The following is a 24,912-nucleotide window of genomic DNA, read 5'->3' on the forward strand; positions in this document are numbered from 1 at the left end:
GAGTCTGCTATGACTCGAGCAATTTCATACCATGACAGAGTCATCCTACAGTTCATATCAGTAAACCTCATCCAGATTCAGTAATGTTTTACCAGGCACTGAGCGGCAAAATGGTATTCTGATGACATATCAGACACCTGGGAATTGCCAAGCTAGACATCTCCATGCCATGGCTCCCATGAGACCTCTATTGGTCCACTGGAGAATAAAAAGTAGGGACAGTCAGCACCCAGAGTTCTTACTTTGGTCTAAGCCCCAAACTCCAGGTCTCATTCAAGAGGGCCCTAGCAGGCCAATTTGGTTGAAGGGTCCAAGTATGCATGCACATCTGTTCAAGGATGGATTTCAAGATTCCAAGGGCTCTGCAATGTCGGTCCTCAGAGAGTCCGCAGAGTGGCCTCAAGGGATTCTCCAGGGCTGACGAAAGCCCTCGGGAAGGCTGGGTCCAGAGCTAGGTCCCACGGCCGGCCTGGTCTGCCCAACATCTACAGGGCTCATTTATCCTAGTGGACAGGGCTCAATCCCTCACCTGTCCCTTCCCCACCTCCCCACTCTGGCATCTCTCTGGGCATCGGATACGGACCACACACTCAGTACTCACTTAAATGGCTAATGGGTTGAAGAGAAAGACGTTAGGATGGTTTAGACTAATGAGGTCAACCGAGGGTCCCCAACCCAAACACCTCCAAGGACAGGAAGATGAAACAAATAAGCGAAGACATATTAAGGACTGTAACGCTCCAACCAGAAGCACAATTTACTTTCTGGCACCTGTTGACCAAAAGGAATTCAGGATCCAGACTGTCCAATATTCTGGGGAGTTTTTTCTAAGAAGCTAGAAATCCTGATTTTTGTGTGAAGTCTCCCAATTTTATACTAATTCACTTAAGTTTTAAGAAACACTATATGAAGAAACACACACACACAAACACACACACACACACACACACACACACACACCCCTCAGCTGGCCAGACTCAGTCCACTGGCAGCCAGCTGGTGACCTCTACCTTAACTCCAGAAGAAACCATTTAGTTGCTGATCCTGACAACTTCCCAATGTCCTGTGTGAACGCTGAGACTCCCGTGGGAGTCTGGGTCCATCAGTAAGAGCGCCAGGTCAAGGTGCATATGCTAAAGCCTGGAGAAGAACCAGCACTAACCCAGCCCCCAAAGGCTTGAGGTACAGATCTGTTCAAGGACTCATTTCCCACCTCCAGAATTCCCTCTCTCTCCCAAGAGACCCAAAAGCTGTGAAAAAAACTTGCCTAGGCTCCAAGGAAGGAGGACCCATCTCAGGATGAGTCTAGGGAGGGGAGTGTGAGGTGCTACCTAGGCTTCAACTACTCGTACAGTCAATGACTTCCACATGCCCAGTTCTGCCCTAACCATCCCAGACGGAGAGTCCCTACTGCCTATTTGATAGGCCCACGTGAGTTCCAAACTGAACGTGTTGAAAATGAAACTCTTGGTTCAGACTCACCACCCATCCTTAAGGGTACACACCTATCTGCAACAGCCGGAAATAAATATGTTCCTAGAAAGGGAGCTCTGTCAAGGGCTACTTCTCAGATTAAGAGAAGGAAAGTTCAGAATCCATTCATACAATGAATCAAGGATAAAAGTGATCCAAAAAAATGACACAATCCATGGGGAAATCCTGCTGAAGACTGTGATTCAGAATAGTAACTGGATCTTTCTGGAGCCAAAGTGTTGTGTTTGTTTGTTTGTTTTGCTTTGTTCTACTTTTAAAAAACACCCTCCAGTTACTTCATTACATTCTCCAGACAGGCAAAAAGAGAAGGGAAGGGAGATGGATGGCAGACGTGAGGGAGAAGTTGTGAGACCACCATTAAGCCACCCGCATGCTTCCTCTGTACCTGCTCCATCGCAGCTTTCCAAGTGGACTGACTTTAGTCAAATCCGCTACACCAAAGCGTTGGCACACAGAGTTCAACGAATATCAGAGGAATGAATGAATACTGTGAGCTGGATTTACGGTCAACCTACCATCTAGAAACAGAACAGTAGCTGAAAAACAAGCTCAAATCCGTTCATTCCTGTGACTGCACTGGACAGAGCAACCTCTCACAGAATCATCTAGACAAGGAGGCTACCCCCCAGCTGAGGTAGGAAAATCCACCGATAAAATGTTAGTTGGTAGAACCCAATATTTTCTGAGACAATAACTGACACAGTCATTACAAGAAAAATAAGTATTTCTTCTTTGAGTTTTCTACTGCATACTTACTGAGGGAAATGACTCAAACGATAGTTTGATTTGACTTGAAAATTAAATCTGAAAAATAGATTTGTATCTCAAAACTCACGGTCATGTTGTACTACACAATTTATAGATTGACGTTAAATAGCAACGATGCACAATGATGAGCTGAGCTGATAAATAACAAATCACATACAATGTTATCTCACCTGACTAAGTATGTGAAGGAGCTTTTCCAGGATTTGAAGGGTAGGGGACAAAAGCGCTCCTTGGGAACATTTGAGCTCAACCAATTTGAGAAAGTAGATAAAGGAGTCAGAAATCAAACTATCAGGTTTATTACTGAGGAGGCTGCACTGGAGAAGGTGGATCTAATGTGTGACCTCCACCGCGCCTCCTGTCCCCCCTCCCGTCCCCCCTCCCGTCTCCAGTTCTGGGTAGACACAGCTGAGGCTGCAGAGCAGACAGGCTCAGGACCACTGCCTCACAGGCTGGGTGAGAGCAACAGGCCTGGGCCTCCACCCAGCGCTCCCCATGGGTAAGCAGGAGTGGAGCCAAATGCAGCCTTCCTACAGCAAAGCAGCCTCCAAGAGGACACCTGTGTGCCTGACTCTTCTGATTCGGGAATGCCACCAATGGAGCCTGGGCTCTCACCACTCACCCCTCCGGTCAGCACGCCTCAGGGAGGGGAGGGAGCACAGGATGAGGACAGGGGCCAAAGTAAACGTGAAGAGAGGACAATGGAAGTCCCGGAGCATCCCCAGAAGCTTGTTCCCTCAGCCCACTGGGCATGACCTCAACCTGAGGCCAAGTGCGGCTGCCTCTTCAGAGCGAGGGTCAGGACCACTTGCCCCCCCTTCTGAGCCTCCCCCAGTACTAATCACTGTCCCACCATGTATCTTTCTGGGGTCGTAGGTGGGGACTGCCCGCCCCCAGGTCCCCAGAAAGCTCTGAAATGAGGAAGGCTCATTCTTTAACCAAGTCCAAAGCCAAGCTGACCTCTAGCCTGAAAATCCACTTCTGGCCTTTCCTATTTCAGTCCCAAATTTTGCCCACCTCATGGTGTCCAAAATAGCCCACGGGATTTCAGCAACGAGATGAAATGACAAAATAAAGATACTCTGAAAATATAACACTAGCAACATAAAGAAGTCCCCGTTTCAATTTGTCTCTCTTATTACAAAAGTCCCAGGGAAAAAAAGTCCAAGAGTGAAGGCTTCTCAGCCTCACAGCTTAAATAAAATAGAAAGATTTGAAGTCCCAATTGCTTTATTCCCTTACTTCTTATCGTGTTTCGCCTCAGCCAGAAAAGATTCATTCAAATGCCCAGAGGGGGGTCAGGGTTCTCTCAGAACTGCAATCTCTGCCATCTTTCACTGGAACTGGTGTTGATTCTTCAGGATTCCCGGGACTAAAATTAATTGAATCCAAAGTCTCTCAGCTCCCTACATTCCTAAAGACTCCTAATAAGACCCTAAAATCTCTGTAAGGCAGGGAACCAAAAATGTGCTGTGTGAAGGACACATATTATTTTTCCCTACCCAGTGAAGCCTCCCCCAGTTCTCTGGTAACAGACCTCTCTGGTCCTGTGACCCAACCAACCCCAAAAACTTCACAGGAATTGTTCTCACTGGAGCTGGACCCTGAACACGGCCTTTGCTCTCGGTTGGCATTGTGGGTGACCAGTTCTTGCTGTCACACGGCGAAGAGACCAGAGATGGAGAGAAAGAGTCTGGGCACCCCTAAGACAGCTCGACCCCGCCCTTTCCCAAGGTACAGCCCCACAAGCCATGAATTCCGGAATTTAAATTAGTTCGAGTTGGGTTTTCGCCACTTGCAGTCAGAACCTAATGGATTAAGAGCCTATTAATCAAAGTCTTCTATGGAAGTCAAAAATAACTTTTCTGAAGCTACCCCAGCAGCCAGTACATTTGGTCACAAAAGGCTGCCAGTGCAGACACACCCAAAGAAATTAAGGCAAACACCAGCCAGGGACGGCTGCCATTCTTAGCTGAGGACGCCTCGTAGCCCACCCAGTCTGGCAGCGGAGGCCGAGAAGCAGGAGAGGACAACCCTGGTTAAGGAGAAAACCCCCAAAGGAATGTTAAAAGCCTTGGAAATAAACTGGCCCCTTAAAACCCCAAAATGCTAAAATTATTTCTTAAGTATACCAAGGATTGCTCCTTAATGCAAAAAAACCCTTCAGGTTTGTGTAAGTCTCTCTACTGCTTTTTTGTCTGAAATTCAAGTTTGACTTTCCACTGAAAACCGCCAAATACTTCCCAGACTCTGAAATGAAGAAAACACAGATCTCAGTGTAACCACAAATGTTTGACCAAAAATCCAATCGATACGCCAAAAAAGGTTAGGACGTACTGAAATTGCAGTGTAGCTTGGGGGAGGAAGCAATGTGATCTACAAATCTGACTATGATTCCCAGGAAAGCTGGAAAAATTCAACAATTATCCATAAGATACCAGACAGCACAGGGCTATCCAGAAATGCAGAAACAACCAGATGGTTGGCAGCATGTGCGCAAAACACTGAAACGACTGCTTTTTAAATAATTTTTCAAATGGATGTTGGAATTCTATTTGCCAAATAGTTATGACCCTTCCCTTCCAAAAAAAAAGGGGAGGGGGGAAGTACATGGTGTTTTGCAACTGTGCGAAGTAAAACTGATACTAGTAAAATTTACAGGTGGCTGACTGAGTTTTCCACCTGAAAATCTGGGGCTGGGTAGACAGAGTCAGAGTATGAAAATAATGGCCTGGCTCCTCTTCCGACATTTCACGCTAGGCATGGGGTTCCATCAAAGTGTTCCCCACGGTCGGCACAGTTCTTTAGGTATAACTGAATAAAAAACGAAACCAAACTCTAGATCTTTGGGGTCTTTAAACGTAAAAAACACTCCAGGGAGCTGAAAGAGCTTTGCAGACAGAACCTCTGAGCCCACCATGGGGATCCACACAATACCGGCCTCACGCAGAGAGAAACACCAAGGCAAGCAGGTGCTCCGGGTCCCTCGCGAGGTCAAGGGTAGCCAGGGCTCTCCGGACTTCACCCCTGGTTCACATCCCTCAAAACCCAGTCAATTTCTCCAGGTTAATAGTGACTTACTGGATTCTACATTCTACCCCATGCCCCCAAATACGGCAAATATGTCCTGTCGTATTTACCTGGGAAGGGTGTATGTGAGTAGAGAAGCTAGAAGATTCCAAACGGCCCGGGCAGCTCTTGTGTGAGGCTGGAGCATCAGTCCCGGTTTCCTAATGGCCAGAGGGGCCAGCCGGGACCTGGGGGCAACTGCACCCCTGCTCAGCACGCCAGCAGCCTCTGCTAAACCTGAATTCCCCGCAAGGTCCCTCGCCCCTTGGGCATTTTCCAGTATTTTGATAACAACACAGCATCATTCTAGTCAGAGGAAAAGGCCAAATTCATATGCGTACATGCCACTGGGCTTATACGGGTGCTGGATGGTCACTGAATACAATTGTGAATCACATTTTTTCTCCGTTAGCTCAAAGAAGCCAAATGGTGAAGCCATCCAAATCTCAAAATTCGAGCCACTGGCTAGTCTTTAAGTAGAGTTTGTCTGAGTCCACTTCCATCCTCTCTCGCTGGCAGCGCCACTGCACCCGCATCCAGCTGTGTGCAAGCCTCCTCCACCCTGCGCCGGCTTCAGGCAGCCTCGTGTCATGGGCTGAGCCGATCCCCACACTTGGCTTCGGGAAACTACTCCCCTTGGGGGCCGCACACAAGCTGGTCACGCCTGAGGCCACCAGGCACTCCTGTGGGCACATGGGGACTTCCCAAGGGAAGAGCCCAATGCCACATGGACAGCGCTTTCTCCTTTGTCCCCTTCTCCACAGGAGCTGGCCCCCAACTTCCCAGCCAAGACCACTTGCACCCTCAACACAGCCACAGTCCCTTGATGCTGGTAAACAACGCTGTCATTCCAACACTCTCGCATCACCTCAAGGGTTAACAGCTCCCGATGGACAAAGTTTGCTTAGAATGTTCTAGATTCTAGGTTGTTTGTATTTGGGGGGATACTGGGGTGAAGAGTGGAAGCCAGAATACTTGCTAATATAGTTTAGCCTCATTTTATTCCCCTTCATTATCTTCTCTCTTTCTTCTCTCCTGACCCCCAGCACCTTGGGAAAGATCTACAAAGCAGAAAAACACAAAAACTGACCCAAAAATGAAGCAGCAAAGAATTCTGTTTCAAAACAAACAGCAAGCGGCAAAGCCAAAGTCAGATTCTCGAGCACAAAGGATTCTCTTAAAATGAATCTGCCTTTTCCCTCAGGATGTTTTCTGAGACGTTTTAAGTTGAATTTTTATTAGTCCCATTCAAGCCAAGTTTCCCAACTAATTAAGAACAGTTTAGCAGTTTGCATTGAATTCAGAAACTGCTGTATAGACACTGTGGGTGGGGTACCCAAGAGCCATGCCCAGCTGCTTCTTCCTCCCTTGCCTTCTTCTAAAGGAGAGGCTGAGATACTGAATATTCATAACCCTTCAGCTTCCCCTATAGCTAAGGGTAGTCATGTGGTCGATTCTAGCCAATGACATATGAGAAAGTTACTGCCGCCACCTCCAGGAAAGCATTATCAAAGGGTCTGGATCTGCTGTCCTATGCTTTTGCCTTTTGTATCTTCCTCCATCTCCCCCTCCCCGGGATGTCAATGTGATACCGGGAGATGCAGCAGCCATCTTGGAACATCAATCAAGTAACAAGTCTGAGAATGATGACCTGGCCTGGGGTGGCAGAGTGGAAATACAAAAAGATCCTGTGTCCCTGAGAACCTCTCTGCTCCCGAGTTTATTGGTGAGTAAGATAAACAATTCCCTAACCTGCTGAGCCACTGCTCACCAGATATCGTGCTATCAGCAGCCCAGTCCATTGCTACCTGATATCATCATTTCTGGATCCATAAAGACAAATCACTTTTTCTCTCGATTTCTAAATGAGAACTGCTTTAACTTTAATTTCATTCTGTTTGTTGTTTCTAAGGGATCCACTCCAGGAATTTAATTTCTTTTTTGGTTTTATACATTTATGTGTCTTTTTTTTTTTTCCACACACACTGAGGAATTTAATTTTGACAGTGTCAGTGATTTATTTGTCAGTATGCCATCGACTTGCTACCCAGATCATGATGCGGCCAGAAAGGGTGAACTTAACCAGCAGAGCTGGCAGAATTTGAACATTAGGAGTTAAGGTTTTAAAGCCCTTGCGGCCATTTTATTCAGGAACCAATGTAAGCAAAAGCTACTGTTCCAGAGACTAAAACAAGAATTCTTCCCCATCTAAACCACCAGCTTCCCAGAATGGTTTAGGGAAATGGAATTGGAGGAATTCCACAGACATATTTATCTATGACAATAGGAAAACAAGGGACCCTAAAAAGAAAATGCCTAGATGTGAGAAGGGAACACAGGACTCCTCCCTGCTGCTGGATGGCGTCAGAGACCCTACGAGAACCCAGGACTTGCCAGGCTTTTGTGGGATCTTTTGCACATTCTTCAAATTCAATTCGCAGCTGAGAAATAGCTGGGGCAGCTTAAACTCAGCCTGCTACAAACTGCCTGGCGTGCCAGCCAAAAACACTCCCTGAAAATTCATTCCTTGCCCCAAGGTGTGAAAGTCAGTGTCTAACTATGTTAAACACTTGGGCATTACTGCTGCCATAATCACCGCTCATCTTACTCAGAAAGCTCCCTGAAAAATACCCTTAGAAGAGAGGCCAAGGAAATGTTGTGGACAGGAGGGTATGAAACCGAGTAAATGAGGCAGACATGACCAGACGCCAACCCCACGTGGACCCAGTGACAACCCAGATTGCTAAGGATAATCACTTTCTGAAATACGTTTTCATATTTAAAATGTTTTAATATTTCAGATAATCACTTACTGGTTACGAATGGGCAGAGGCAAACCATCTACCGATGAAGATGAAAAAGTGCGCAACACACCCAATGAGCAAAACGCTTTAAGTTTTGCAATGGGACCATTTGTGAAAAGGAAAAAATAGAGAAGTAAGAGAGAAGGAAGGAAGTGAACATTTGTTGTGTAGCTACTCAGTGCCAGCCACTTCATTTACTTCTGCAGCAGATATCTACTGAGCACCTACTACGTGTCAGATTGTGGGCTACGCACTGGGGATCCAGAGGTGGTTAAAAAGAGTTCACATGACCAACCACTAGCTCTTGAATCTCTGTAACAACCCAGTGAACTGTGCTTTGGTATCCTCGTTTTTATTCAATATTTTGTTTTTACTAAAGCATAGTTGATTTACAATGTTGTGTTCATTTCTGCTGTACAGCAAAGTGACTCAGTTATACATGTGTATACGTTCCTTTTTTATATATTCCTTTCCATTATGGTTTACCAGAGGATATTGAACATAGTTCTCTGTGCTCTACAGTAGGACCTTGCTGTTTATCCATTCTATACGTAAAAGCTTACATCTGCTGACCCAAACAGTATCCTCATTTGTATAAATGAGGAAACTGAGCCTCAGAGAGTTGAGTGACTTGCCAGGGGCACACAGCTAGTAAGTGATCGTGGTCACTTACTAGACTCAGGCCTGTCTGAAATCATAGACCATATGCTCTTCCTCCTATACCTGGTTGCCTCTCAGCTGTCATTATAACTACAAGGAATAAATGTAGGCCTGGAGAGAAATCAGAACCAAAGGTATAAAACTGAAAGTCATTAGTGGAAACTGAATTCACTGGGACACGTGAGCTCACTGCCCTGAACGAGCTCTTCTAAGTGTCAGGAAGATGTCACGCTGCCAAATTCTCCTTCTCGCTCCTTCACTTACGCTGCTTCCAGCAACAGCTGAATCATTCTCCTCATGGAAGTACCTCTCCTGTCCTCCCTGAGCCACAGTCTCCCGCCTTCCAGGATACCATACTCCCTGGTTTCCCTTTCCCATCACTTGTCTCCTTCAGCAGCTCCTCCCTCTTTGCCAGAACTCAAAACGTTCCAGTGCTTCCAAGCCCCGCTCTGGACGCCCCTCTTCTCTGCGTACCCCTCCTGGGCCTTCACTAAGTTAGCATGTCCAGTCCCAGGACTGCAAACACCACCCATGTGCTCCTGGCTCCCGAATTCATAACTCTAGCTCTGGCTTTTCCTCTGAGCACCAGCACGTCCAACTGTCTACTTAGCATCTCCAATGAAACCCAAAGAACACTGGTGTCTAAAGGATGACTGGGACCAACATGTTTTAAATCTGAAACATTAGTGATAAAGGGGAGAATCAGGATTCAAATTGCATCCTGGAAGACAGGAGTGGAGAGGTTTTCAGGAAGAAGGGAATGTCCGTCAGTGTCGAGTAAAGGCTCAGAAGAGCTCATTTTTTCTCCGCTTGTTATTAGGACGTGTCCACTCCCATTCAAAGCCCCCCAACCAAGCAAACATGCCACCGATGTTTCACTCTGCAAATATCAAACTTAATTCGTTCCTTTTCTATAGCTACCCTCCAAGGATTTTTGTGAGAATAAAGTGTGAAAGAAAATCATAAAGCACTCAATAAATGTGAGATACAACAGTAAGCAGAAGAGCCACAGAAGGACCAATGTCACCAAATACAACCCAATAGAAAACGACCCGGCAGGATTCCCAGTACCTGGGCTCTTGGCCAGCACCCCCTCCTCACACAGCAGGAGTGGGCTTTGGGTCTTCGTTTCCCTCAATCTCAGGAAATACGCTTACATAATATACTTAGAAGTTTTAAATCTTGAGAGTTGAAAGTCGGGTAACCTGATCCAATCTCCCCTCTTCAATCTGCCTATCAACTGCGTGTCTAAAATGGTCTTCAATGCTTTCCACGACTAGACGGTTCTACCCACATTCCAATAGGTTCCCCCACCTTCAAGGGTAAGCATCTATGAATGTGTTACTCAGTTGGGTGATGCAGGGTTATTAGGCAAGGCGCTGCCCAGGGATACAGGTGAGGTAATCACAGATATACAAGAAAGGCAAAGGTCTTCAGTCTCCTGGGCGAAGCACTATATTGGCATCCAAACGGAAGAGCGAGGGCGTCGACATTAAATATCATCTGAGTGCTGCTAATGATAAACGTTATCAGGGCTCAGACCGTCCTCTTCAGGCTAGGATGATCAGAGAACAAAGTATGGCATCAGTGGAACTCAAGGACAGCCTTTGCTAGAGGTTTCTCCCATGGCCACTGCTTTCCACAACTTGCATTCTAATAGGACACTGAATCTCTTAAGACTCTAACCCAGCCTACCCTTTAACCCTCACAATGTTCCTGAATTGCTCCCTGCAAGGAAAGCTCATTACAACTTCAGAGCCTCATCAGACCCTATGGAACTCATCCCAGACAGCCCTCATGTTCTACAAGAGACACACAGTCTACTCAGACAGTAGCGAGTGCCTCATCTCCCAGGCCTTTCTCTCCTTGGGTGTTACAGTCAAAATGTCATCATGACAATCGTAAAATAAGATCAGCCCAGGTCTCAGGAAAGTCAAGGAGCTTGGTGTTCTCTGTCCCTCTTTTCTCTTCCCTTTGACTATGGTCTGCTTGGATATCTGTAGCTATGTATGTGGCTTCTGAGAGTTATTCAATGTAAGAAGATGCTTCAATCCTCCCAGTCTATCAGAAAATAATAGAAAGAAATCGTTGGGTAGGGTAGAAAATAGTATTATCAACAGCAGGGCCAGGGAGGCATTACAGCAGAAAGAGAACATGGTGGCTTTCCGTCACACAAAGAATGTCAGGGAGTCAGACACTCTGGGAGAGCAAGGCTGCCACATCACACCACCTAGAAGACTCCACTAGACAATACAACCTCGATAAAAGAAAGACAGCAACACATCCCAACTTTTACTAAATAGGAAAAAAACGTAGATTGTGTCACCTTCAAAGTGCACCCGCCAGGCCAAGTCCTCGGACAGATCTGGTGATTTCTCCTGCTGACCTTACGATTCTACGTGTTATCAGTGTAAAAACATTCAGAACTTAACGCTCTATCTGGCAGGCGGAAGTTGATTAGAAACTACTAGATGATCCTGTATTGCTACACTGATCACATTTGATGCCATTATTTATTGTTGCGTCAATCCCAACTTCTTTATGAAGTCTTCGTAGCCTGCCTTAGAGCCTAACAAAGTAACTTGCCCATAGCAGACCTGATTTAACGATTTAATTACTTACTCTATGAACGAAGGCTTTAGCCAGGCTGGATCTATGAACTAGGCTCACTGAACATGCGTAGGTGTTTGGAGCTCTGGGTCGACAGTTCAGCACACAGTGCAACACAGCCACTCATGTCTGCCCACTTCCCAACTACAGCCCAGGGCTGGAAGTTGTGTGAATTCTTTCACCTACTGAAAAGGAACTGTGTTGGTATGAAGGCACACCATATGTTGTGGGTTGAATTGCGTCCTCCAGAAAGATATGTTGAGCCCTCATGCCCAGTACCTGTGAACGGGATTTAGAAACAGGGTTTTGCAGATGTAGTCAAATTAGGATGAGATCATGCTTGACCAGGGTTGGCCTTAATCCAGTATGACCAATATCCTTATAAGATGACACACGGGGAGAATGTCACGTGACAACGGAGACAGAGATTGGAGTGACATATCTACAAACCAAGAAGCACCAATGATTCTGGAAACCACCAGAAGCTAAGAAAGGAAGGATTCTTCCCTAGCGCCTTCAGAAGGAGTATGACCTTGCCCTGCAGATTTCAGATTTCTAGCCTCCAGAGCTACGAGAAAATACATTTCTGTTGTTTAAAGGGCCACCCAGTTTGTGGCCCTTTGTTAGGGCAGCCCTAGGAAACAAGAATACCATGTAAGTAAAATTCTTCACTCCCGCTGCAGACGGGACTTCCAACACAAGCCAACACTCCTCAAAATTCGTGTGCTGACTCCACAGGTTAGAGTGAGAGGCATGCAGGGGCCTGCCCCACACCCACAAACCACACATATCCTGCTGGCCTCGGGTCAACATACATAAAGAGATTGAATGTATATCATATGTAATTAATACCAAAGAAAGCATATCTGATCATTCAGTGAATATTTACTAAGTACCCACTATTTTCAGGCAGGGTTCCAGGCAATGGGGAGAATTCAGTGAACAAAACTGACAAAATGGAGCTTCTGTTCCAGAGGAGAAAGACAGGTGATTACCACCACACAAGTGAAATACGCACACTCTCAGGTAGTGATAGAGGTTGAGGAGAAAAATAAAACTGGGATAAGAAGTGCTGTGGGGTGTGGGTAAGATTATACTGTTAAATGGTGGGGAGTGGTCAGGTGAGGCCTCACAGGAAGATGATACGGCATAAAGAACCTGAAAACGGTGAGGGATATCCCATACATGTTTATGGAGAGTTGTTCAGGCCAAGGGAACAGCAAGTGCAAAGGCACTGGGGCTGGAAGGCGCCTAGCACATTAGGGAAGCAGCAAGGAGGCCCAGGCGCTGAAGCTGATAGTGAGGGAAGGCCTGGCGAGGAAGATGATCATGTGTAGCCTTGAAACTTGCTAGGACTTCGGTTTCTATCTGAGAGAGGTAGACGGCTCTGTGACATCATGCATCCTGAGAATCACTGTGATGCTGTTTTTCGGTTTTTTGTTTGTTTGTTTTTTGCGGTACGCGGCCCTCTCAGTGCTGTGGCCTCTCCCGCTGTGGAGCACAGGCTCCGGACGCGCAGGCTCAGCGGCCATGGCTCACGGGCCCAGCCGCTCCATGGCATGTGGGATCTTCCCGGACCGGGGCACGAACCCATGTCCCCCGCATCAGCAGGCGGACTCTCAACCACTGCGCCACCAGGGAAGCCCCTGTGATGCTGTTTTAAAAACAGAGTGTAGGGGAAGAGGGCAGGAGCAGGGGGACCAGTGAGAAGGTTATCGCAGTAATCCAGGTAAGGTGGCTTGGACCAGGGTGGGCGTAGTACTTTCCTGCCATGCCAAATTACTCACCATAATATCTCAGTACACACAAAATACTTGCAAACTAACTGTAGTGATCTCAAGCAGAATGGGCAAAAATATGTACTTTTTAAAAATAGGCTTTTACCTATCTCAAAAGGTTATATATACAATTCCACTGATATGACATGACATTTTTTTTTTTTTGGCCCTAGTTCCCTGACCAGGGATTGGAGCCCCCTCGCCCCCTGCAGTGGAAGCTCAGAGTCTTAACCACTGGACCACCAGGGAAGTCCCTGATATGACATTCTTGAAATGACAGAATTACAAAGATGGAGCACAGATTAGTGGTTGCCAAGGAGGAGGGGAAGAAGGGAGGTGGGCGTGGCTATAAAAGAAAAGCAGGAGGGGTCCTTCCGATGGAATGTTCTGTATCTTGACTGTGGTGCTTGCACAATCTACACGTGTGTTGAAATTACACAGAAACACACACACAAAAGCATGTGAAACTGGTGAGCTCTGAATAAAGTTGATGACTTGCACCAGTGTTAGCTCCCCAACCAGGGCAGTGCACTGCGGTCACACGAGATGTGACCTTCGGGAGAAACTGGGTGACGCAAGGGAATCTACAGCTCTCTGAAAATAAAAACTTTTAAAAACCATTAAAAAAAATGACCTTTTACACACATAATGTCGTCCGAAGTCCTGACCCTTCTGCCTGGGGAAATGCTCCCGTAAAGCTGTCCTTACACTGACCTACAATAAGTACAGCAAGCACCCCTGGCCTCCATGTGACAGGTTCACCCACGCTCTCCACTTTCTAGGTGGAAGCATCAGTGTGACGACCACACAGCTGGGCCATTGCTAGTCCGGAGAGCCTGAGCCTTCGCTGTAGAGGATTTTGTTTTATAAAACACTATGAGGGGGCTTCCCTGGTGGCACAGTGGTTGAGAGTCCGCCTGCCGATGCAGGGGACACGGGTTCGTGCCCCGGTCTGGGAAGATCCCACATGCCGCGGAGCGGCTGGGCCCATGAGCCATGGCCGCTGAGCCTGCGCGTCCGGAGCCTGTGCTCCACACGGGAGAGGCCACAACAGTGAGAGGCCCACATACCGAAAAACAAAACAAAACAAACAAACAAAAAACACTATGAGGATGAGGTGGTGCTGCCCTCGTGAGATTGTGCCGGCAGCTTTCCCCTCTGTCGACCCAAAGTACCCATCGGTGTCAACAGGTCTGGTTCTTCAGATCCCAGCCGGCAGGGCCCGCCTGGCCGGGGCCGCCCTCACCTGGCCTGGCCTGGCTCGGGTTGTTCCTCTGAGCTCCCAGGAGGCCACACGTGACCCAGCAGGTCTCCCGCCTCTTTGGCCCTGCCCCGCGCTGGGTGGTCCAGCTGCGGGTGACTGTCAGTGGGACTGCACCTGCAGACAAATGCGGTGTCGTCTCAAATTAGGAGCCGTGGCTGCATACCTGCTCGGATTGTTTACTACGATGCTAAGTGGTTCCAGCCACAGCACTAGGGTGCAGGGACCCACCATCCACCCTTCTCACAACAGCAACACAGGTGCATCCCCGATCCGTGTCTGCTGGCTTTGGCCAACCATCTGCCTGCGACGAAACAATACAGCTGTCCTGGACCTTCCAGGCCTAACACGCATCACATGGCCTGTACCCTCCCCTGCCCTCCCCATGCCTGTGCTGTCACAGACGGACTGTGTGTACTGGACTTGGCATTCCTGTGCTTGCTGAATGAATTAATGAATGAATGGACACCTTCCAATGGAAACTCCCACAAAGTGAGAGCTGGAAGGGGCCCTTCTCCACATCTCTAGTCCAATCCCCTAATTTCGCAGATGAGAAAACTGAGGCCTGAAGAGTCATGACCTGCCTAAGGTCACAGTGCAAATGAGCGGCTGGGTCAGGGCTACTGGAGTGAATGAAGAGCTGTGACACCAGAGAATAATTCCTAAAAGACAAATCCCAGCATTTCAATGACGCATCTCTTCTGAGAAGTCTGACACCCTTCACGCTCGTCGTACTACAGTCTCACCAGGTGCAGGTCTGTCAACCCCACAGATGAGCTGCTCCTGCTTCTCAGTGCTGGCCCTTGATTTAACCCTCCGCTGTAATCAAACTTGAATTCTGAGAGCCTTCTGGTGAAAATTCAAGGCCAGCAGCTCAGGGTTATGAATTCCATCACACGGGTCAAACATTCCCAGAGAAGCCCTGTGTTAAAGGTTGAAGGGTTCATGTAACAAACTAGACACAGAGCACTGGCCTCCAGGGCCCACTAAGTAAAGGGCACTCCCCACAATAAGGATCTTGCTTATATCCAAATGCCAAATCGATTTTGTAACAGGGAATAGGGTTCACTAAAACCCTATCTGAAGTTAAGCCCTACCAGAGTTTAACATGCTTCCGTGTATGACAGAATCATTTCTCAACAGCAGTGTGACCAAAGCACAGATTTGGAAGGGCATCCTGAGCAAATGAGAAACGGTTGTACCGGCCTAACGAAGAGACCGACATAGGAAACGTCCAAGCCAGCGGGAGCCGGGGAGTCTGCAGGAAGAACGTGGGGTCTCAATCCAGGAGACTGGAGTCCAAATCCCAGGACCCCCACTCAACTAGATGTCCGACTCTGGGACAGTCCCCTCGGGGTAAGATGAGGATGTTACCAACTTCACAAGGCTGCAGTGAAAATGAAATGACATGACATACAGGGAAATGGTAAACTGCGGCACTTTTAACTGCCAGTTCATATTAAAAAGAAAGTCGAGGCACAACCTGAGAACTCCTCATAAAGGTGAACACAGGATTAACTAGATTGTACTTTAAGGATTATGATGATGTTATCATTTTATCATGGCCTCCACATATAGGAGGCCACAGGAGAAGAATTAGCAGCTCTCCAGTTATTTCGGTGCACTTCCAAACCTGTCTTAGGAGTTGCATTACTCTCTCTGGTTACAAAGAGAATCCAGTGAGCATGGAGGGGAGATACTGAGAGAGACGGTTTCACCCAAACTCACTCAAAACTGACTTCCAGTGCCCAGGAGGCAGGTACCTCCCCTCAGGGTCCCTTGTGCTCACCCATCCTGCAGCTGCTGCAGCTTTGACCAGAACCTGCAGATATAACAGGGGTACCCCAGCAGCTGACCCCAGCTTCAAATTCTTTCTCACCAACGGGCAACTGAAAATTGCTAACTTGCAGGCAGGTCCACTCTCAGTGAGTGAGTTGTCCTTCCCAGCTTAATATCTGAAGGAAACTCCAATGAGTAGCAAAATTGAAAAAAAAAAAAAAAGGGCAAACACTAAGGGAAAACCAAAGCAGGTAACTGAACGTATGTCCTAAGTTTCTTGTCTCTGTAAAGCCCCGGCGACGGGGGCTGGAACGCGAGGAGCCAGCGGGCGGCGGCAACGGGGCAACGCGGCGGGAAGGCCCCGAGCGCCCTCTAAGGGCTGTGGACCGCAAGTGCTGCCGCCTGCCGGGCCAGGAGCCGAAAAAGGAAGGAACTGGGAGAAAATTGTGTCTTCCGCATCTTCCACGTGGCATCACCTACTACTCAGGGGCACAAAAATTCCTTATTCACAATTTCTAAATTTTCATCACCTGATCCATACTGCAGAATTTTCCTTGATGATACTAATAACACAATTCCCCCAAATTAACTTAAATTCATCTTCTTTGTAACTAAGACAAGGATAATGTCTTAGGAAAAAACGATGTTCGCCATGTGTTTAACCAATATCTCCCTGAATCCAAATGCTCTAAAATATGTCTACTAAAATAATGCAACAGGGACTACCCTGGTGGCACAGTGGTTAAGACTCTGCGCTCCCAATGCAGGGGGCCCAGTTTCCATCCCTGGTCAGGGAACTAGATCCCAAATGCATGCCGCAACTAAGAGTTCGCATGCTGCAACTGAGGAGCCCGCCTGACGCATCTAAGACCCAGTGCAACCAAATAAATAAATAAATATTTTTTAAAATTATTTAAAATAATGAAATAGTATCCATTCTCTGCCCTCAGCTACCCAGTTCTCCCCAAAGGCAGCCAAGGTCTCAATGTCAGATGTATCCTAACATAAATAGTCTATGGTTAAACACGTGAATACACATACATATATATTCTTTTCTCTCCTTTATCTTTATACATTTAAATACTCACGTCCATACTTTCTAACTGAAATAAAAGCTTCTGAATAGAAGTTTTATTAGAACTCAAGAAATTCCTAAATTCCATAGGGACCGATGAAAAGAGCTCTGCTCCTTAATCAGCAAATCATGATGGGGCCTTTCCTGAAATGCTTACATCTAGGCTCCCTTTACCCACACCCTCACCCCTTGCAGTAGCAAAATAATGGTCCCCAAAGATGTGCATGTCGTAACCCCAGAACCTGTGAATGTGTGGTCTCACACAGCAAAATAGACTTTGCACATGGGATTAAGTTAACAGTCTGGAGATGGGAGGTTGTCCGATGTAATCACAAGGGTCCTTCTAAGTGAAAGAGGGAGAAGGAAGGTCAGAGTCAGAGAAGCTGATGCATGGATGGAAGTGCAGTGATGCCATTGCTGGAGAGGTCACCAGCTGAGGGTCGCGGGCACCTCTGGAAGCTGAAAAAGTCGAGAACCGGATTCTCCCTAGAGCCCCAGGAGGAACAAAACCTTTGATGTTAGGCCAATGAGACCCATTGCAGACTTCTAACCTCCAGAACTGTAAGATAATAAATTTGTGTTATTTTAAGCCACTAAGTTTGTGGTAATTTGTTATAACAGCAACAGGAAACGAATACACCCCTCCACCCCTCACCCCCAACAGGGCCGGTTTTCAGGCCTTTGTGTCTTAAATAGAGCTATGAATGGTCTTGGTAAGATGATGATCTGGAACTGACCAGTGATAACTTTCCAAGGACATAAATTATCACTCTGCAATTCTATTACAACCTCTAATTCCTACTAATGAATTGTGTGCTCAGTTGACAAATAAAACAGTTCTTTCATCTGGGGGAGGAGGGGCTCCAATGTACAAGATAAAAGGAAAGGGTGTATTCACCCACTCCTCTCAAAGAGGACAGAAGTAGGAGGGGAATCCTACAGAGCTGCATGTAGGTTGGGCCACAGGAGAATCTGTGAGGGCTTCTAGAGGTGGAAGGAATCTTTCCATTTGCTTGGTCCAGTGGGGATCGACCAACTGGCCCGAAGCCACACAGCAGGTGAATGGCAGTGCTGAGACTCAAACCCAGGCGCCTTGATGTTGAACCTACATCCTTTCTATACGGCAGTGGTTATCAAACTTCCTTTTCTCAGATTCCTATCTACTCTTAAATTAATGAGGATCTCACAGAGTTTGTGTTTTTGTGGATTTTATCTATCCGTATCTACTGACCAGAAATTAAATCTAGGAAGAGGTTAAACTACGTACTTATTAATTCATGTTAAAATAGCAATAGTAAACCATTACAAGCTGACATAACAAACTGTATTTTATGAAAAATAACTGTTTTCCAAAACACAAAGAAAATGAGAAGAATGGCATTTTTTGGCATTTTGGCAAATCTCTTTCATAGAAGACAGCGGGATCTCCTATCCGATTATGCCTTCAACCTATTGCAGTATATTGTTTTGGCTGAAGTACCTGAAGACAATCTGACCTCATATAGACATGGGAAAGGTATTTTAATAGCCTTACAGATAATTTTGGAAAATCTTTGATACTACACCAAAACTCATCAAGTAGCAGTTTCTTAAAGGTTAGTTGCAATGTACAATCTGAAACCATAAAAAGAATTTTTCACATTTTGTTACATTAAAAATCCACTGGGCTATTTTGCACTTTGGTGGACGTTTTAGCCAGGCAAGATATTGTAACACTGTGCATGGGTCACTTGGATTTACCAGTTCACTTGCTTATGCAGAGCATCTAAGTGTTGACACATTTTATAACACAGTATTTCAAAATCGCGTTCTTTTATATCACCACCTAACTTGTTAGGAAAGTTTCTAAGTATTGGGAAGCTTTCAAGTTTAGGACATTGGAGGTGACATGGCAAAATTCTACTTTTCACCTGACAGCTCAATTTTCTCACTGGCAAGGCATACTAGCAGTTATTTTACCAGAAGTGGCAGACCGCCTTTGTTCATTTTTTTGAGATGTCTGCCAAATACTCAAGTCAAAATAACTGGTCTGTCTGCAGCCATTCTTTCCGGTAAAGGGGGCGTTCCATGAAAAAAAGCGGCTAGTTCAGCTCACAAGTCAAACTATCACACAACTGCTTCTCTGCGGGATTGCTGATGAACTTGGGCAGTCAGCAGAATTGCTTTCTGTGCCTTTCCCATTTCCTCACACGGAATATTAAAAAGACATGCAGACAAGGGTAGAGATTTGGTTAAATTAATCATTTTTACTGTTGCACGAAGGACATTCTTCATGGAAACTGGCATATCCTTTCTCAACTTCAAAAGCCTGAAAAATGCAGTGACAACCAGCTCACGGTGGCACCGACGCTAAGATTCACACTACAGCACCCGCAGTTGAAGTTTTCTCACTAAGCTTTTGTACCCTCCCTACAGACGTCACCACTGTGAAAAAGGCAAATAGTCTTAGTATTACTTTGAAAATCGCTTTGACCTTGCAGATTCCCTGAAAGGGTCCTCAAGCTTTAAAGAAAAAAGCTTTTAAATCACCCAAAACCATCCTAAAATAACCACTATAAATGTATGAGAGTATGTGTGTCCTCACGTGTTTTTAGAAAAACGTATCTTATCAGACTGGCAAGTGCAATCACAATTTTAACTGTTGCGTAGTATTTTATTGTAGGGATGGGGGGGGGAGCATGCATCACTTGCTGATTTTGTTTTACATTTTAATTGACCACCAAGTTGAAGTCAATTTATTTAGATCTTCAGCATGCCCTGCAAATCACGTCTGTTTTAAGGAAAGCTCCTCTGAGCTGTGATGGGTCAGCCACTAGGAAGGTGGCTCTGGGTGATTTCATGGCAGGGATTCTGATCCCGAAGGTCTGGGGGATGGGAGAGGGCCTGACTCGAGTAGCTTAGCCCACGCATTCGTTCAGTGAGAGAGGAAGCAGTGTGTCCACAGCCCTGCTGTAAGTACCAGAGTACAAGTCTGGAGCAGTGACTGCAGCTATTACAGCAAGACAGGCAGGAAGCCTTCCAGAGAAGCAGGTGAATAAATTACGTGCCCCCCGATTTCTTCCCCAGCACGTGGAGCTCTCTGCAGGCGATGTCGCTTCCTTCTATCATTTAAATGCAGTAGATATGCATTTCAAAATGTGTTTGTCCTCCTTTGTCTGCTTCTAGTCTGGTCATCATTTTCTTGCAAATCCCACGTCAACACAGTAGAGAGGAGTGCCAGTAAGCGTTCCAGCTCCCACATTCCACAGCTCAGTGATTTACAGAGCGGAAGGCGAGCCAAGGAGCAGCACGCGGAAGGCAGCAGGATTCCGGGAGCGATCGCAAGTCGCCCAGACTTCGGACCCACGCAAATGTAAACCCGTCGGGCAGGTGGCAGTGGAACCTAACAGGTACAAGGCTGCAAAATGCCAGGGTGGCACTGGCTCCACTTTCAGTCTGTTTTCTGATACAAAAACTCTTTCCAATTCAGAGAATTTTAATTTAGAAAAAAAAAAAAGCCACGGGTTGTAGGGGGGGAAGTTAAAAGGCTTTAAAATAGTTTTATTCTTGATAAGTACTATACAAATATTCAGTGAATGCTTTCCTAGAGATAGCTAACAGAGACGAAAACAACCTACAACTGGACCCTCGTTTTATGAAAAAGTGGCATTTAGCATCCCAGCGCTTGGCATAATCCTGAGACAAGCGTTATGCACGATGCACCCACCAAAAAGACTCAGAAGGCAATGGGACCCCCAACTTTTCCCTTTTCCCTTGTAGTAGGAGGGCAGTCGACACACTAAATAGCGTCATAAAGCAAGCAGCCCTCCTTAGAATCGCATCTGAATTTTTATAACCCAGCTGGGAGTGAGTAGTGTCAACAAAAATGTCGACTTCAAACCGATGACATAAATAAAAGCCACACAGTGTCAAGTGTGAAAATGCCTGCACAGGAGGTGGAAACAAGGGCCACCAACGGCTTATGGATGAAAAATTTGTCTCGCTCTGCGGGAAACGTACAAGAAATCTGAAAACAGCGCGCTTGCATTTTCTGAAAAGCGTTTCTCACATTTCGGCCCCCAAAGCAATCATCCACCCCGTCTCCAGCCTCAGCCTTCGGGGAATGGTGAGCTTCTCCCGAAATGACCCTCCCTCTCCCCTCTCCCTCCTCTCAAGACAGATGCCCCCTTCCCAGCTCCAAACTTCCCACCGAGATGCAACGTAAGAGCGCGGCTTCTCCCTGGGCACCGAAGTACCCGATTGCCCCGCGGCGGCCCACAGCTTTCCCCGTGCCCTTAGAGAACAGTCCTGCCTCTCTGCCTCCCTCTGGTCTCCCGAGTGCCGTCCTTCACCAGGTATCCGTGCCTCGGGGCAGGTGAACTGGAGGAAAGGATGCCCACGGGGAAATTCTGGGCAAAGGAAAGCGTCACCCCTCCCCCCACCGCAGAGCCGAGAGGTCGCCTTTCTTTCATTTTTCCCCCCCTTCTTTTCTTTGCCGGAATGTTCCCGGAATGTTAGACTGCTGTGTCTCCTGACTCCGGGCATTCGACGGCAAAGTTGAAACCGCTTTGCGCTGAGGTCCCCATGCCGCCAACCGTGTCCCCGGGCCCGCCTCCAGCGCGCGAGGCTCCGAACGCCCGGACCCGCGTCCCCAGCCGCCCCTCCGCGCCCCGACTCGCGAGCGATGAGGACGCACAAGTTAGTGACAGGACATGCAGCCAGTACAGAGCAGGCCGGCGGTCCCCCGAGCGACAGGCGGGTGAGCGGCGCACGGAAGGCGGGCAGGGAAGCGGTGAGGAGGCGCGGAGAGCCGGGCGGCCGAGGCCGGGACTGCGCATACCTGGAGCCCCCGCCGAGGAGACGACTGGCAGCAGCGCGGCCAGGAACAGCAGCGCCGCCCAGGGCAGCGGGAGCCGAGCCCGCGGGGACGCCCCGACCTCGGGCGCCATCGGGAGCCCGGGGTGCGCGGCGGGCTGGGCCGGGCGGCTGCCGGGTGGGCGCTGGGCTGGAGCCTGGGAGCGCAGAGGGGCCGCCGTCGGGTCCCCGCCGTCGGTGTGCGTCGGAGCGCTCTGCGCCGCACCCGTGCGCCCAGGCCCCGCGCCGCTCGCTCCCTGTCCGCGCCGCGGCCGCCGCGCTCCGCACTGAGGCCGCCGGCCGCCGGCCGCGCCTTTTAGCCGCGCGCGGGCGCCCCCTGCCGGCATGCGGGCTGAAGGGGTGGCGAGGGTGGCGGGGTGATGGCCCGAGGCGGGCGGGGCGCAGGGCCGCGGCTCAGGGTGCCCAAGCGCCCGGGAAAACCGCTGGGCGGGTCTAGAAACGCAGTGATTGCTGTGCGGGCGTGCGCTCCCGCTGTCTAACCTCTCCGGCTTTGCGGCTGCGGGAATGGCCCATCACGTCCAATCTCCTTGCCAAGCCCAGGCATGCCTCTGTCACCTTAAATAAATACCTCTGGCTTCAACGTTGGGGACCCGAGCCAGGCCCCTTCATCTCTATCAGCCTGTTGCGGCCGTTCCTGCAGCCCTCCCTGGTCTTCCCCACACCCCGCACCCGCACCCGGGAAAGGAGGATTTAAGGTCCTTAGATACTGCTGCTCCCAGCTGTGGTTTCTGCGGAGCGCCTGAACTGGGTTCAAAGGCAGCGTTCTGTAAGCGCGGAGCTCTCAAGGCCCAGCACTCGCCTGGCCTCGCTTCCTCCGGTCTCTATGATGCTAACACGGCCTAGGGCTCCCTCTCCCGATTCCCACCTATCTGTGGTAGACTCCCCGCCTTGGAAGCCTCGCCGCCCGCCCGAGCGGACTGGGAGAGCCCCTGGAGGCGACCAGGACGCCTGCGCCCGGGCAGGTCCGCGCTCTGGGCGCAGATGCCTACGTCGCCCAGCAGCGTCCTCGCAGACCTCATCTGACTGCAGCTCACAGCCTAAGGTCGAGTCAGCCCTCCGTCGTGACAGGCCCCAACTTGACCAGACTTGTGTCCTTCTGCAAAGAGGAAAAGATTGCAAGACGAATTCTCGACTGACGAAAAAGAAACAGCATCTCTTTTCTGAACGGAAACACCACATCCGCCCCTTTAAGCCCTGGCAGGCGCCGCTTGCCCAGTGAGCACCCAGGAAAGGCAGAATGCTATGGCCTTCCTTTCAGGAAAACATTCCCCTGGGTCCCAGTTCTTCATTCATCCCGCAAGGTCTATGAGCTCCCAGAACTCTTCTTGCAGTTTGCAACCATTTTAATGTTTAATTACTCCCCAGTTTTGCAATGTTTCCCCACCGCCATTTAATGGAGCTATGGCCTTGGTCTGCCCAGCACCCTCCCCTCCCTGCTCTTATTCCGGGAATAATAGCCCCCTCCTCTACTCCAACCAAACGGCTCCAGCGGGGCCTGTCCCCTCCCAACCACCCTCTTTCCCACCCAGTTGGTCCAAGGATCACCAGTGGCCCAAGCAGGGTCAGTCAGAGTCAGGACTTTTCTCGTTGGAGCTGGTGAAAAAGTTTTTTTCCTCCGGTCATTCATGGATGCTGAAGGATGGTAGCTGAGGTAAGCTGAAATATGCCCCCCCACCCCCGCCCCCCCGCCAAAGATGTCCATGTCTTAATCCCTGGAACCCGTGAATGTTACCGTATACAGAGGGGGAAAAAAAGTCTTTGCAGATGTGATTAAGTGAAGCATCTTGAGATGGAGAGGTTATCCTGGATTATCTGGTGGGCCCTAAATACTATCACATGTGTCCTTATAAGGAGAAGGAGATCTGAGGTATATAGAAGAGGACACAATGTGTGCACAGAGGTAGAGATGGGAGTGATGCACCTACAAGCCAAGGCACACAAGCAGCATGAGCAGCTGTTAGAGGCAAGGACCAGATTCTCCCCCAGAGCTTCTGCAGGGAGCACGGTCCTGCCAGCATCTTGATTTCAGTCCAGTGGAAAGAATTTCAGGCTTTTGTCCTCCAGAACTGAGAGAATAAATTTGGGTTGTTTTAAGCCCACAAACTGGTAATTGTTACAACAGTCACAAGAAATTGATACGGTAGCCAAGAGGGGCCTGTGTGTCTTACTCCAGCCTCGAGGGTACCATCCAGAGATACTGGAGCCAAAACATGGAGGACAACGAATCAGGGAGAAAGAATCGTGCAGGTGGGCAAGTCCTGGGCTCCAGCCCCAGCTCTGCCCTTCCTGAAGATTGCTTCCGGGAGACAAAAGTTTTCTTTGGCTAAGTTGGAGTGGGATTTCTAGCTCGCAACCCATGAGTTCTAACCAGTACCTTCCCCCTGTCCTCGGGAGGATGAGAATCAAGATTTACCTTTATGTCCTGTCTGCCACCCAAAAAGGCCATCACAGTACCAAGCACACAGTAAATTCCAGGAAATACTGATAGATCAGTTGCCATTCATTTGCTCACTCAACCAATATTTATTGTGTATCTACTTTGTGCCTGACACAGCTCTGGGCACTGGGGATCTAAAACACTAAAAACAGCAGTTATTGAAAGTGAGCAGGAGATAAGTTTTAAAAGACGGGGGACATTGTAGTAAGGACAATGAAGGCTACATTACGATTTAGGCTTTTATCCCACAGTGGTGGGGCAGGGGAGTGCATTGGAGGACTCTGATCAGAAGAGTGGCATGACAAGGTTTATGTGGAAGCAGA

The 24,912-nt window shown here is 48.3% G+C and overlaps 1 protein-coding gene across 1 annotated transcript in view; it reads right to left on the reverse strand.

Moving 5' to 3' along the window:
• Positions 1-22,226, reverse strand: part of FNDC1 (fibronectin type III domain containing 1) — a gene marked incomplete at both ends in the record, with an annotated part of 97,052 nt that extends 74,826 nt beyond the window's left edge. Inside the window, one exon of the mRNA XM_082855863.1 lies at positions 22,118-22,226. Coding sequence (XP_082711989.1) covers positions 22,118-22,226 — 109 coding nt within the window. The remainder of the gene's footprint in view (positions 1-22,117) is intronic.
• Between the last annotated feature and the right edge of the window lie 2,686 nt (positions 22,227-24,912).

The sequence above is a fragment of the Leucopleurus acutus genome, assembly GCF_964270905.1.
Source record: "Leucopleurus acutus genome assembly, chromosome: 15".
NCBI classification, from domain to species: Eukaryota; Metazoa; Chordata; class Mammalia; order Artiodactyla; family Delphinidae; genus Leucopleurus; species Leucopleurus acutus.